The sequence below is a fragment of the Triticum aestivum genome, chromosome 2D (assembly GCF_018294505.1).
Source record: "Triticum aestivum cultivar Chinese Spring chromosome 2D, IWGSC CS RefSeq v2.1, whole genome shotgun sequence".
NCBI lineage: Eukaryota > Viridiplantae > Streptophyta > Magnoliopsida > Poales > Poaceae > Triticum > Triticum aestivum.
The window spans coordinates 99,667,399-99,681,857 of record NC_057799.1 but is presented as its reverse complement, the minus strand read 5'-3'; the positions used below and the strand labels follow the sequence as shown (position 1 = coordinate 99,681,857).

General features: G+C 46.1%; 2 protein-coding genes across 2 annotated transcripts; both read right to left on the bottom strand.

Moving 5' to 3' along the window:
* Positions 1–229: 229 nt before the first annotated feature.
* Positions 230–1,703, bottom strand: LOC123048927 (peroxidase 2). Its single transcript, XM_044471942.1, has 2 exons — positions 1,386–1,703; positions 230–1,000 (listed from the first exon to the last, which is right to left on the bottom strand). Exons 1-2 carry the CDS (start codon positions 1,701–1,703, stop codon positions 230–232), a joined length of 1,089 nt encoding a protein of 362 aa, XP_044327877.1.
* A 4,482-nt stretch (positions 1,704–6,185) lies between these two features.
* Positions 6,186–9,779, bottom strand: LOC123048926 (phosphoserine phosphatase, chloroplastic). Its single transcript, XM_044471941.1, has 8 exons — positions 9,624–9,779; positions 8,759–8,996; positions 8,521–8,653; positions 8,330–8,437; positions 7,658–7,751; positions 7,169–7,318; positions 7,033–7,086; positions 6,186–6,610 (listed from the first exon to the last, which is right to left on the bottom strand). The coding sequence occupies exons 2-8, from the start codon at positions 8,988–8,990 to the stop codon at positions 6,485–6,487; spliced, it is 897 nt and encodes a 298-aa protein (XP_044327876.1). The 5' UTR covers positions 8,991–8,996; positions 9,624–9,779; the 3' UTR covers positions 6,186–6,484.
* Positions 9,780–14,459: the final 4,680 nt, after the last annotated feature.

Here is a 14,459-nt window from a genome sequence, read left to right as displayed (position 1 = left end):
AGAAAATGTTTCAAAACAAAATGTTATTACAGTTCAAACCCAAGGAAAAGACAAGAATGAATACAATAGTAAGGGAGGTAAATCAAATTTAAAAAATCAGGACCGGTAAATCAATTTAAACATCAAGAGAGAAAAATCCAAATTCCATGCTCATGAGAAAAGATGAGCTTATTCGTAATCTCAAGCAGTGAAAAACTTGCCATCATGATTTGATGGACCACCGGTTGATTTAGTACGTGTTGAGGACACGGCAGCTCCTCCTGATCTCACCATCGGCACTGGTCTTGACCTCGATGGCACCCATCCTCACCATTGCTGCCTTGAACTTCTCCTCCCACACATTGTTATCCTCGGCATTGGCACGCACCGCCGCACTCGTGTCATCCGCCGTCAAGAGCGCAGCGTCCGAGGCGAAAAGCACCTCGTGGCTGAGCACATTCTTATAGTACTTGTTGTCTAACTTGTTGGGGGTCTTGATGTCCTGCACCACCTTGTTGTCGCTGCCGGTGTCTGACTTGCACTGCTTCTCTAGAGACGCCATCAGCTTGGGGTCCATGTCGGAGGTGCTGGCATTGAGGCGGTCGGAGAGGTCGTCGTCGAAGGACGAGCAGTGGGAGGCCCCGATGGTGTGTGCACCGGAGAGGGTGACCATCTCGTCGGCGGAGAGCCCCTTGGAGGCAAAGTTGGCCTTGAGCTGCTCCACGGTGGCAAAGGGCGGGGGCAGGTGGATGAGTGTCTCGTTGATCAGGGACACAAGCCCGTCGTAGCGTCCGGCCGGCATGTCAAAGTAGACCTTCTTGTTGCTGAGGAAGAAGGTAGCGTCACGACCAGCGAAGGCCAAGACATCGGCGCATGAGACGACGTTCCCGCACTCCTTCTCGATCCTAGCCTTTGCTGCATCGATCACCTCGAAGCCTCGCAGGCTTAGGTTCGGGGGGCCGAACTTCTCCGTGGCGCTGCTAGGGTCGGCAAGGTCGAGTAGCACGGAGGCGTCGCAACCCTGTAGATAATTAACAATCAAGAGGCGCACACACATGATACATCAGCCCACAATTTGATGCACATAGCAATACATTACCGGAAATGCTAAAAACTTAACAGAGATTTTTAGATATAGCAAATATAACGCTTTTCATCACAATTTATATTGGCATGAGGATGACAAATTTAGTTTAAAAGTATGGAAATTTTCTGACAAAAGAAATAAACCGACGGATTTGCCATGCCCGTCACCTAAACTTGTCACCCTCGGTGAACATAATTTGCAACGAATTTGCCATGCCTAAAAATCTAACGTTCGCTGACACTCAGGCAGGTCCTATATTATATATTATTATCGAGCAGTGCCACACGAATCCAAGCATCGCTGCACAAGTACGTCTTACCCTGATGAAGCAGTCGTGGAAGAAGAGGCGGACGAGCCCCGCCATGATGCCGGCATTGGCACCGCGCACGGTCTCCCTCACGATGTCTTCGGCGCGGTGGCACGTTTTCTGGTAGTAGCCGACCACGAGCTCCGCCGAGGCTGGTGGGCTCGGGACGGGCGCCGGAGAAGGAGGACTAGCTGTGCTCGGGGGAGTCGAGTGATGGCCAGGAGAGCACGGGGTGGGCGGCGGGCTGGGATGCCCATAGTCTGCCTGGCACTCACGCGCCATGCAGCCGAGCAGCGCGAGCACGGCCAGGGCGGCGGCGAGCTTGGCCATGGTCACTAGCTTAGCTCCCTCGGGCTGTTTGCTTGGTGTGTGTCGTGAGCTTGGATGGTGATGAGAAGACGATGCCTCTGCATGCCTATTTATAGCTACCTCCGAGACGAGACGGAGCTGATCCAAGGGACAGTCGTGCAAGGAATGTCGTTTCCCGGGACAATAGTTTTCTCAGCAGAACTGGACATGGGGAGCACAATCGCCCGGACTGGGTAACGCTAAAGTTGACATTAATCCGTGTCTGTGCAAGGTGTTGAACAGCAAGCTGCTGCTTCATTAAACTGATGACGTGATTATGTCCACCGAACACCGATCGTTTGGTGATGCGTCTAGCTGGGCAAGAAATGTTTTGATATTGGCTGGGTGATTATTCAACGGATTGCTCGAGTTAGTCGCGAAAAAAAAAAAAAACGGGTTGCTCGAGTTGTTGGACTGGGCGTATGTGTGGGTGGAGTTCCGTTAGTTAAGACAGTACAATAAACAGTACCCTCATCGGATAGACATTCGCTTCGCGGCGGTCTTAGATCTGACCCATCGCAGCACCGCCGGCCAGCCCCTAGCTAGATATAGTAGGTACGTACTACCACTACTTGTAATGGTGGGTTGCCATGACGAGCTACGCTGCCTACCCAATAGACCGGACCGCCATGTTTCGTGAATTCATGTATTAACGAAAGGCTAGAATTACGGACAATATCTACAATTTAACCTACGGTCTCATTTCACTTTTTTCGACAAAAGGTGAATTCTATTGGGTTTTTTTTTTTGAGAAACCATGGCTACAGACTACACGATGGTGGGTGCGTACTCATTCCACATTACATCTTTGATATCAGCCGGGACATCAGAAAGCAGCAGAAAATCTCCCGATCTCCGTGCTCTTGCGGCTAGCTCATGAGCCAGCTTGTTTTCCCCCTGCTTATGACAATGATTTCTGTATTGACGTAGCTCATTAGGAGGTTCTTTGCATCGGTTACACAAGCATGGTAGGCCGATATGCACCTCTCCTCTGCCTTTAGCTCCCGCACTACTCCGTCACAGTCTGTCTCCAGGATCAGGCTTCCATTGAAGTACTTGGCAAATTCAGTTAACCCCATCACTGCAACTGCAGTCTCTGCTTCTTCCACCGAACTGCAAAGGGGTAGCTGCCGGCCCACTGACAAAAACACATGACCCTTGTGGTCTCTGGCTACCGCGTCGCCCCATGCTTCCCGGCCCGGTTTCCACCAGGAAAGCAACGTCTGTATTTAGCTTTGCTCTTCCGGCCGGGGGAGTCATCCAGTGACTTGGTTCAGATATGGACACCCCGTGTGCCTTGGCCGGGAACAGAGATTGTTTGTTCTTACCGCCCTCATTGGCCGGGGCGCATGCTGCCATCAGTATATCATCATGGAGTCTGAGTAGATATTGGACAGAACCCGAGATTGTATCTTTCCCATCACCGTGAACCACATTATTCCTTAAGTTCCAAGCCTGCCACATGATTAGCATGAGTTTGGTCCTGACTTCCTCGGTCTGGGATAGTAGCAGCAGTTGCAGCCAGTCCACACCCGTGTGTTTAAGTTCAGATTCTCTAGGGATTCCCCAAAAGGCCCGCATGGATTGGCGGAGTGCCACACTTTTAGTGCATGCGATGACAGCATGATGCCCGCCTTCCACACAACTTCCGCATATTTCGCACACACTATCATCCACTATATTGTCCTTCTGAATGCATTGTGTTTGGTGGCCAGAGAATTGGTAGCAACTCTCCACCCGAATACCTTCACCTTCTGCGGTATCTTAGCCTTCCAGATTGCATCCCATATGCTACGATCACCCGACTCTCTTGAAGAACTTGTTGCCTTTTCCGAGCCGTTTCTTTTAAGAGAATATGCAAGTTTGTATGCACTCCTGACTGTAAAGGTACCTGTCCTCTCATAGTGCCATGCGATACAGTCCTCAACTTCAGCCCGTGGGATTTTTAATTTGCATATTTCGTCCGCATCGAAAGAGTGGAAAATTTGCCTCACTAGTTCGGCCCTCCACTCTTTCGTCTGTGGGTCAATCAGTTGGTTTACCCACCTCAGTCTAGATCTCCTTATAAAGGTCTCCACTTTCAGTCCCTCTTTCCTCGGAATCCACTGGTCTCTGGTGATTTGAATGCTTCTGCCATCTCCTATTCGCCAGACTCAAAATGATATAAACACATTGAGTGCACGTCCTCCCTCTACGTATCTAAGATGCACATAGGACACGACCAACACCAAAGCCATATAAGACCAAAGCCATGCATAGGCGAGAAAAAACCCAAAACGATCAGATCATGTGTATGAAAAAAATTGTGACACTTAAAAAATGTTACATTTCAACAAAAATGTAGGTGACATTTCAAAAAATGTTTATACAATGTAGAAAAATGTTTGTGGAGTTAAAAAATGTTTTAAACATTAGAAAAATGTATGTTACATTTAAAAAAACACAAGTTTCATTAATGTATTTGTTGACATTTTCAAAAAAAATGTTTGTGCAATTCACAAACTTTTTTGCATAGTTTAATTTTTTTTATCATTCAAAAAATCTTTCAACATGTATTGAAAAAATGTTTAACGCATATTTAAAAAATATACTCAAAACATGTTTTGGTAAAAATGTTAAACATGTATTTGTAAAATGTTAAACAAGTATAAAAAATGTTTTACATGTATAAAAAAAATGTACAACGTGTATGACAAAGTAGACATGTGTTGGAAAAAACAAAAAAACCAACAATGAAATGAAAAGGGAAAAAACAAAGTATAAAGAAAACCGTTGCGAAAACAAAGAAAACCGAACACATAATGAAGAAAAAATAAAATCAAAGAAAATAGGAAAAAAGAGAACCGAATAAAAAACAACAGAAAACAAAAATACCGGACTGAATCGATCGAGCACACCGACCGGAAGCAGCGCGAGCGAAGCCGCCGAGCGACACAGCTAATGGGTCGGTACTGTGTCGCCCGTAGCCCGTAGGCAATTCCTATTAGTAATCAATACGGGCGACACATAGCTGTCGCAGGGGTAGGTGGGGTGGGGGGTCATTATTACTCCATCGAAGTAGCGAAATCACTAGTCGAGGAATACTCGTTGCAAAGATCACTCCAACTCCCCAGGTTGCGACAAGTGGCGCACATGCAGCACGCCACTTGTCGCAACTTGGGAGTTTCCCTTTTTTCATATATCCGTTTATTCAAAACGTTTTATCTCTCAAATCGTGCGTCCAAATCTCAAACCGTTTTCACCGTTGGATTCCTCGTGTCGAGATCTTCAAAACTAGATCCCATGTTGATAGGTTTTGACGAACTTTTTTTCACAAAAAAACCGGCCGGAAAAAACCAAACGAAAAAACCGAACCGGGAGCACGGGTTTTTTCCCTTTCCGAAAGGGGCACGCCCGTGCCTCTCACAAAATCACAACCGTGCCTCTCGCGGAAGCAAAACCATGACTCTCGCGGAAGGAAAAAAAAAGAGAAAACGCGGTTCTTATTCCGTTTCCGAGGAGGCACGGGCGTGACTCTCGCTAAAGCACACCCGTGCCTCTCGCGGAAGCAAAACCGTGACTCTCGCGAAAGGAAAAAAATAGAAAACATGTTTTTTTTCATTTCCGAGAGGCATGGCCGTGACTCTCGCGAAAGCACAACCGTGCCTCTAGCGGAAGCAAAACTGTGACTCTCGCGAAAGGAAAAAATAAAACAGAAAACGCGTTTTTTCTGGGTTTTTTTTTCGTTTCGAGAGGCACGGCCGTGACTCTCGCGAAAGCACAACCGTGCCTCTCTCAGAAGCAAAACCATGACTCTCGCGAAAGGAAAAAAAAACAGAAAACGCGTTTTTTTCCGTTTCCGATAGGCACGGCCGTGACTCTCGCGAAAGCAAAACTGTGCCTCTCGCGGAAGGAAAACCATGACTCTTGCGAAAGGAAAAAAAATAAAATACGTTTTTTCGCGTAAAAACAATTCAAAAAAAATTTGGTCGAAAAGCTAAGGAAGACCGGTGGAAAATCAAAACGTCGAAAAAACCCAGAAATAAACCGTTTAAATAGCCGAAAACGCGTGCGAAAAAAAAAATCCGGAGGGAGCGTCCAGAGCGCGACACGTGCCGAGTGGCTGAGAGCGCGCCAAGTGGCGCAGATCGTTGCAAGGCTCCCGAAGGAGCGCTCGTTAACTAGTGGCTCCCTCGGAGTAGTTAACGGGAACGAGGAAAGCCCATCTATTTCAGTTGAAGAACAACCCCATGCTTATCCCTTATGGCTAAGAACAAGCCCATGTATGTCCCTTGGAGGCAATCCCTTCTCACTCTGTAAAAACAACTATGGACATGTTTGAGCAGAGTTACAGATTAATATAGAGGACCATCAATTTCAGAAGCTGCGCACATGTTTAAGTGAGTGCAGAAATTTAAAATCTAAGTTGTTTTTAAGAAAGAAAAATCCACGTTGTAGATGGTGCTATAGGCACATAAACCAGGATTAAATAGTTGCAATATCAATACATAACCATAAATTTCAATATTAATACATAACTATCAGGTTTCCATATCAGATACATAACCACCAACCCATGAAGAAAACAAAAAACATAACCACCAGGTTTCAGAAACACAACCATTAAATTTGAGCTTCAGCTCCAGCACCACCTCATGAAAGGAATGATGGAAATGTGAAATACCTACAATTAAGTAATGCAGCTAAACACAAGCATGAGCACATACAGTCATCTGTCATGGTGTGAACAGCGAAAGATTTAGAATCACTGTGAGGTATCAGAATTATGACAATTCAGAAATTAGCTCTTCAAATTCAAAGACGGTCCAGTCAGCTTTGGCTGCAACTGCTTCTCTCATCTGGACACCGGCGTAACAGATGAACAAGTCTGCTCCACCAGGTTGCCGAGCCTGCATGGACACATGCACACAAAATTAAGCTACGTACATTTTTGTTAATTCCTCATGTTTAGAGATAGCCCCTTCATCGCACAGAGAATAAATAACACTCCTAATTGATTAATATATGTGTAACCATCATCCACAAAAAGATTATGTGTTGGTCTTTGACGAGAATTAAATGCCATGTATCAATATTTAACATGTCCTCATGAAGTCCACATGATTAGTACTCTGGAACTCTCCAACCCCTTCATTTCTACAGCATGATAAAGTACTAGATTGCTGGAAAAGTGCAATCAGACGACCCCACCCCCCACGAACACACACAAACACTACTCATGTCTAGTAAGTGATGAACAATTGCATCACAGAATTCAGGATCTGTAAAAATTCACTCTCCTGTTATTTACATCATGCAACCAGAGATATACCTCAAGATCAGTGGCACCATCTCCAATCATAACCAGTGTATTGTAACCATGATCCTGAACACATGGACGAAGGTCACTTACGGAGCTAGAAATTAAGCACATAAATGTAATATCAAAAGTTACAGCTACACTAGACCTGTCTTATTTGTTGCACTGCTACTGCTTTACCCCCACTTCGAGAAGTGGGCTCTGTGGGATCAAATCCAGCATACTCTCCAGATGATCCAAATAGCAGTTGGTTTGCTATGATGTTTTCAGTAGGAATGCCAAGATCAAATGCCACAGGCTGGAAACAAGAAAAATAGAAATCTAAGGACCCTTTAAGCATGTATGTGAAACTTCAGTCACAAAATTAAATTTAAAATGTTCTCAAGTGAAGAAAAGAGGAATTCTGTTTTTAGATCGAGGGAAGAAACATATCCTTGTTTACTGTTCAACAAATAATACAGACGGAAAATGTAGAAGCAATTTCTGTATTCAAACTATGGATATCTTAAAAGCAAAGCTTGTGTGTGTGTGTGTGTCACAAAATTTGAAGATTTTTCAAGGACAGGAAAATTGGACTATGTTTTGATAATCCAGATTCCAAAAGAACCGTTAGTGCAGCCGTTTGGTGAAGATATACCTTGATCATTTGCCGGAAACCTCCTGACACAAGGAATACTTCAGTATTATTAGCTTTTAATGTCTTAATCAAATCAGCGATTCCAGGAGAAATCCTGCAGATACAAACAGATAAACATGTCAATGAACTAAGAAAATGAACAGTGTATATCCAACACAAAAATTACATCTGTTGCAGTGCTGAATAAATGATTAACAAATACCACCTTGGCATTATTCTGTAGCCAGAGATCTTAGGAAATCTCTTATTAACATACAAGGCAAATAAGTCAAAAGGGTTATGTTGTGGTTGCAGGGCACGTAATGGCCTAAAGGTTAAGACTAAAGTGGTATAGGCAGATAGTATTTTAATGTCTCATTTAGTGTTATTAAAATGAACTTAGACTATATGGTGGTACTATTCTGAAGTCGTGTTTTTATTGTGGTACCAAACCAATTTTGCATATAGTGTAGCTACTATTTTTCATATTGGCTTAAAAAGAGAAGCCGAGTGAAACCAGTTAAGCATTCCTAAGAGCATTCTTAATGCTCAGTAGCACATATCTAACCATTCCAATATAAGAATGACTGAGTTGTGGAATCTCAAAAGATTCAATACAGGAACGCAAAAGCGGCAGCTAAATAGTGATTAACTTCTTGAATTAACTTGAAGCTGGGGCTTGTAAAAGGTCACCTGGGTGGCCTCTTCTCCAAACAGTCCTCAACTTGGGACAGAGATGGCTTGATTAAAGAGATCCGGGCAGCAAGAGCCTCTTCAAATGGAACAGTCCCTGTCATAGCTCTGAGAACAATAGGCCAAGATTAGTTTTCCGGAAGATATTATATGCTAAACAACTAACGTACTCCAGAAAATGTGACATTTACTTTGTCGTCCACTCGGCAACTGCCTGCCCAGCCCCACAGAAATCAGCAAGCTCGTCAATACCCTCATCCAAGCATACGGTGCTATCCACATCGAAGCACACCGCATTGACACTGCGCCATGTCTCAAGAACCTCTGGGCATAAGCAGGGAAACCATTACATAAGCTAGCCTCTGTGCTCCTTGGAGACGCACATCGATTAACAAATAAAAGGAATTCTCGGTAATTAGGAGTACTAACCTTTGGATGGCTGGCGGTTTGCCAAACCAGATGAGGAAGGGGCCTTGGAGACCTCCATCACTGCTGCCACGACAGCGCGCGCTTTCGAGAGTTTAGCACAAGGGAATAATGGATCTGCAACTCTTATCACCAAATGTGAAGCGTGGGTGGATCGAACTAAAGATGACCGAGGGACGGACAGAGGGTGCCTCGGGCTGGTGCGTACACTGATCGGACTGGCCATACCATGCATGCCTGCCTGAAAATGTAAAGGAAACACCAAATTAGAGAAAACCCGGTCATCAAGAATTCGAGATCATGCTTTACTGTGCAACTCAAGAGAAGGCAACATTTGTTGCAGCGACCGGTGAAAGGACATGGGCGAATGACTCCCCCAATGCCTGCTCGAGCTCGTTGACGCAAACCGTCAAACACTCTATGGGCATGCGTCACGCAGTGCAAAGAGCGGCAAACAAGACGGAGGACTAAGATTAAGCTTTGGGGTGGAGCACGAAGAAATTGATATGAACAACAGGCAAGAGGCAACAGCACAAGTGCTGACTGCCTCCGATAACAGAGTGCTGACTGCCACCGCGGCCGCCGTCCCCGTCCTGCACCGCGCGCTGAGCCATCCACCCTCCTCACGAGGCGTCACGCTGCGCGCCCGCTCACTGCCGACCGCGCGGTGCATCACCTCCGACGGCGACAGTGCGGGGCAGAGCAAGAGCAGGGTTACCACGGCACGGCGGCCCGCCTTGCCCTGATCGGCGGGTGGGTCCGCGTGCCACTGGCCGCGCCCATGGCGGATAGAGAATCGGAGAGGGGGGCATGGATGAAATCGGAGTAGCAACGAACGAAGGAAGGAACGAAAGATCTGGGCACTCACGCTTGCAAAACGGAAGAATGTTCTTCGTCCCGTCGGATGGCGCGCCCAGGTGTGAGTGCAATACGAAAGCTCTCTGCTCGTAAGATCTCCTTGCCGAACAGTGGTTTGGCTGGTGACGGGCAGCGTAGCGTTCCTCGCCTTCTTTTTTTCTTTTTTCTTTTAGGGAAGGAGTAGCGCTCCTCACCTACCACGTAGTACCTGAATTATGTTGCCACCCTCCGATGACAAGTGGGCCTACTGACTGGCTCTTGTTACCTGAGTGCTCCACTTGCGACTTTTCAGGTCGAGTATTCATAACAAAAAAAAGACTACCATAATTGAGGTCGTCGTCTCACTGAACTATAACTTTCAAAATTTTGACAGAAAACAACCACTTTTTTCCCTCTAATTTTGTGGCTAAAAACTACCAAGAACGATTGATGATCGTTTTAGAGGATTTAAACACGTTTGTGACAAGCGAGATCCACCCATCAGGGCTGGCGTGGCAGGAAAGTCAAACCGGTTATTTTGACCGATTAAGATGACATGTAATCACAATAATAGAAGAAAAGAAAACAATATACAAGGCCATAAGAGTCAAACAGAACACAACGGCCCAAAAAGAACGACAAACAAAAAATCATGCTGAGGACATAAAATATATATTTTAAAACAATAATAACATAAAACATCAGGTTTATAGGTAATGACCTAACAAATAACACGAATTGTATGTTTAAACTATTTTTTTATCATTTTTCCAACATATAGGGCCTGCTAGATAAGAACGTGGCAAAAATATTGCCTCATGGGCGCTTTGACCTTTGACTAATATCTTTCTTCTCCTCCCTCTCTCAAATGTCACTCGGCCGCAGTGAGCAGCGTGCCAGGGCTGCTCAGAGAGTACCGCATCGCCACTAGCACGATGGGCGGCACGGGCGCCGCTCAGCTGGTCGTTGGTCAACCGACACCATCAAGCTGAAGCTACAAAGCCAGCATGCGCCGCCGCTCAGCCTGCCGCCCAAGTTCATCAAGACCATGTACGCTATTAAGCAGAAGATTTGGCCGAGGGTCTATAGAAGGGCATGTGTGCCCGCTCGCCACCCTCGCCGCCTTCAACACCGTCGTCTTCACCGTCTCGGGCCGGATGGAGGTCGTATTGCAATGTCATATACTTTACAATTACCTTCTCCTAGGCTTGGATTATAAGGTCATATACCTTGCAATGTCATACAACTGTGTAAATCTCCTGGGAAAAATATTATCTCTTGTTGCTGTTATAGAAACAACTCTTGACCAAGTGTATCCTTAGTAATGCAATCGTAAGCAAGTCAGTGAGAGTGTGTACAATGACCTCACGGAGAAGATCGTCATACATTGACAAGAGTGACACGACACTATTTTTTGAATAGGCGCAGTTGTCTCGATGGCGGCCTAATCATATGCTAGCAAGGCTCGGTGGGATTGGACAACCATTGGTTCCGTTCATAATGTGACTCCTTGAAATCATGTTCCGAACTCATAGCTGAGGTCGACTCGAGTCGTAATGCGACTCCTTCGAACTCAACTGTAATGCGACTTGAGGCTATTGAAAGACCTAAGAGCAATACACTCTCCCCTTGAGTTTATTCAATTGAGAGTGAATCTGTTACATGCCCATGGGGGCAGGGCGGAGGCACAACTGAGCCAGACCCTAAATAGGCCTCACCGCGTTGTAGCTATAGTGTGAAGAATAGTACACCTTGAAGCCTGTGTAGTCTTCACGCCCCGAGCCATGGCCCGGTATCCCCGAAGATTGTCTCTACCATTGCATGGTGGTGGTCTGATATAGGGGAAGATGCCTTAACAAATGACCAAGGTACTTGTGGTGATGGTAGGTGGGGGTAGACTGGTAAGTCTAGGTTCATGATTCTATGAATGCTAGTCAAAAGTGCGGGTGTACATAGTCCATGGTGCACCACTCAACTTCATCCATGCATGAATGAGCCTTTGGCTGATTTTGAGAAGCGATTAGTACCCTACTTGAAAGGATCGGTATGGTCGAGAGGGGGTGAATGTATGAATAATAATTTTTTAATCTCTTTTCCAATTTTAAGGGATACACAAGAATATAGGTTATCTAGATATGCAACTAGATGGGCTCACAAATAACAACAAGCTAGATAAGATACACAATAATATTAGCTTGCACAAAGTAAGTGAAGGAAAGAATAAGCCGCAAGTGAATACGATGGTTGTTCCCGGAGTTCCTTCTTTGGGGGTGGTACGTCTCCATTGGAGAGGTGTGACGACATGATACTCACCAAGAATCACAATGGCTCGCCTTATTCTTCTCGTGCCCTCGCACAATGCAAGGTGTCACGATCCACTACGCGGTGCCCTTGGTGGCAGTGATCGGACCTTCACAGACAAGGTTGGGGCTATCTCCACAACTCAGTTGGAGGCTCCCAGCGCCACCACGAAGCTTCACCACACTATTTTGAGCAGGTATCCTCTTCCGTCTAGGGTGCCCAAAGATCCACAAGGGGAAGCAAGGGGGAATCAAATTTTCTTCGGTGGAGTGGTAGATCCAGGTATTCTCTCCCAAATCCTAGAAGGTCAACAAGTTTCAGTGGCTAGGGAGAGGGATATGGGAGTTTTAAGCTTTGGACAACAATGTAGGAGAGGTTACCTCAACTTGGGGAAGAAGAACTCCTTTATATAGCTCCCCTCCAAATCCAAACATTACACAAATTTTTCACTAAGCGATTGTTGGGAAACATTGCATGGAAAACAAAAAAATCTACGCACACGCAAACATCTATCCATGGAGATGCATAACAACGAGGGGAAGAGTGCGTCTACGTACCCTCATAGACCGTAAGCGGAAGCATTTCACAACGCGGTTGATGTAGTCGAACTTTCTTCGCGCTCCAACCGATCTAGTACCGAACACACGGCACCTCCGCGTTCTGCACACGTTCAGCTCGGTGACGTCCTCCGCCTTCTTGATCCAGCAAGACGGCAAGGTAGTAGATGAGTTCCGGCAGCATGATGGCATGGTGACGGTGATGGTGAAGTGATCTCCGAAGGGCTTCACCTAAGCACTACGAAAATATGACCGAGGGAGTAAACAGTGGACGGGGGCGCCGCACACGGCTAAGACAACGTTGTATCCTTGTGTGGCGCCCCTACCCATGTATATATAGGTGGGAGGGGAGGAGGCAGCCCCTAGGGCGCCCCAAGAGACCCGGCGGTAGCCCTAGGGCTGTTGCCTTGCCCTGCGCCCCCCCCCCCCTTTCCTTGTAAGAAGAAGGGGGAAGGAAAGAGGGGGGAGAGGGATGGAAGGGGGAGTCCTACTCCACACTTTCCTTTCCCTCCCATCTTTCCTTCTCCTCCTCATAGGGCCAGCCTATATAGGGGCGCACCAGCCCCTTGTGGGCTGGTGTGTTCCCTCTCTTGGCCAATAAGGCCCATATCTTTGCCGAGGTGCCCGAAACTCCTTTCCGGTGACCCGATAAGTATCCGGTACCCTCCGAAACACTTTCGGTGTCTGAATATCATCGTCCTATATATCAATCTTTACCTCTCGACCATTTTGAGACTCCTCGTCATGTCCATGATCTCATCCGGGACTCCGAAGAACATTCGGTCACCAAATCACATAACTCATATAATACTATATCATCAGCGAACGTTAAGCATGCGGACCCTAGGGGTTCGAGAACTATGTAGACATGATATGACCAACACCAAATTTATTTGTATCGACGACTACCATGATGTACAAGACATTAGCCCGAGTCATGTTATGGCAGCTCCGCTCGTTACCATTAGTGATAACACCATGCAGCCTAATCAGGAGATGATTAAGGTTGAAGCAGAGTCACTAGTTGCTTTTGCACCAAATTATGAGATGCATGCTACGTTGGAAGAGGAGAACTCCAACATATCCACGTTTGAAGGTGTGCAGTGGCTTGATAGTTTCTTTTTGTTGTCACGTGCAGGACAAGACCTAGTTGTACATGTACGGGATATATGTTTTATTGAGACTAGTCAAAGAATCCTAATACGGTACTACTTCTCACGGCCAAGACCGCCGGAGCGACCGTACGTCAACACGTTTCAATGGTGGAAATTGCTTTGCTTGAAGGATACGGGCTGGGGTCCACCTCCAACATTAATCTGGTTGTTAGATTATCATATCTGCCGAGATGTAAAAGGCAGTTTAATTAGAGATAAGAATTTGACTTGTTTACGTATGCTAGTTTTATGGTTTGTCGGTCAAGTTAAAAGGGCCGGCTATACTAGTATAAATAGCCATAGTAGGGTCAATGTAAAGGCAGGTTATTTTTTATGTCATAGACATGGTCTGTTTTTCAGGGTAGACATCCGTATCAAGTTTTGGAGGGATCTTTAGAAAACCTCCGTGTTGCGATTTCTCTTCGTGAAAATTGTTTTGCGCGTGAGTACCTTCGTCGAGATTGGTTTTCTTGTGCTGGGCCGCAAGGTTCAAACCCTCTATTTCGTGTACATTGCGTGCACGGGCGAGAGGTTGCTGCTATTGGTGGTGGAGTGTCGCGAAAGTTCGGGCCGCAACAACGGATCGGATCTCACCACGAGGTTTGGTCTACATCAGGTGGTATTCAGAGCAAGGTTGTTCACGACCCTGTAGAGGATGACTGGATTATCATGGAAGCTAAGCTATGGATTTCAGTTGGAGGAGGAAGCCGATGGGATGGACTTTTTCATACTCGTGTTGTGGTGCAAGAGAGATCATGTGCTATGACAATCGACCACATGAGTTTGATTAACGCCGCAAGCATCGAGATGGTGGAGAAGTTGGAACTACCAATGACACTTTGTCCACAACCATAC

Excerpts from the sequence above, each read along its gene's own strand:
- LOC123048926 (XM_044471941.1), bottom strand. The coding sequence starts at position 8,990 with ATGCATGGTATGGCCAGTCCGATCAGTGTACGCACCAGCCCGAGGCAC. Across the intron at positions 7,752-8,329 it reads TTGGAGAAGAGGCCACCCAG|GATTTCTCCTGGAATCGCTG; the intron begins GTGACCTTTTAC and ends TTGTATCTGCAG. Across the intron at positions 6,611-7,032 it reads ATGGTGCCACTGATCTTGAG|GCTCGGCAACCTGGTGGAGC; the intron begins GTATATCTCTGG and ends GTGTCCATGCAG.
- LOC123048927 (XM_044471942.1), bottom strand. The coding sequence starts at position 1,703 with ATGGCCAAGCTCGCCGCCGCCCTGGCCGTGCTCGCGCTGCTCGGCTGC. Across the intron at positions 1,001-1,385 it reads TCCACGACTGCTTCATCAGG|GGTTGCGACGCCTCCGTGCT; the intron begins GTAAGACGTACT and ends AATTATCTACAG.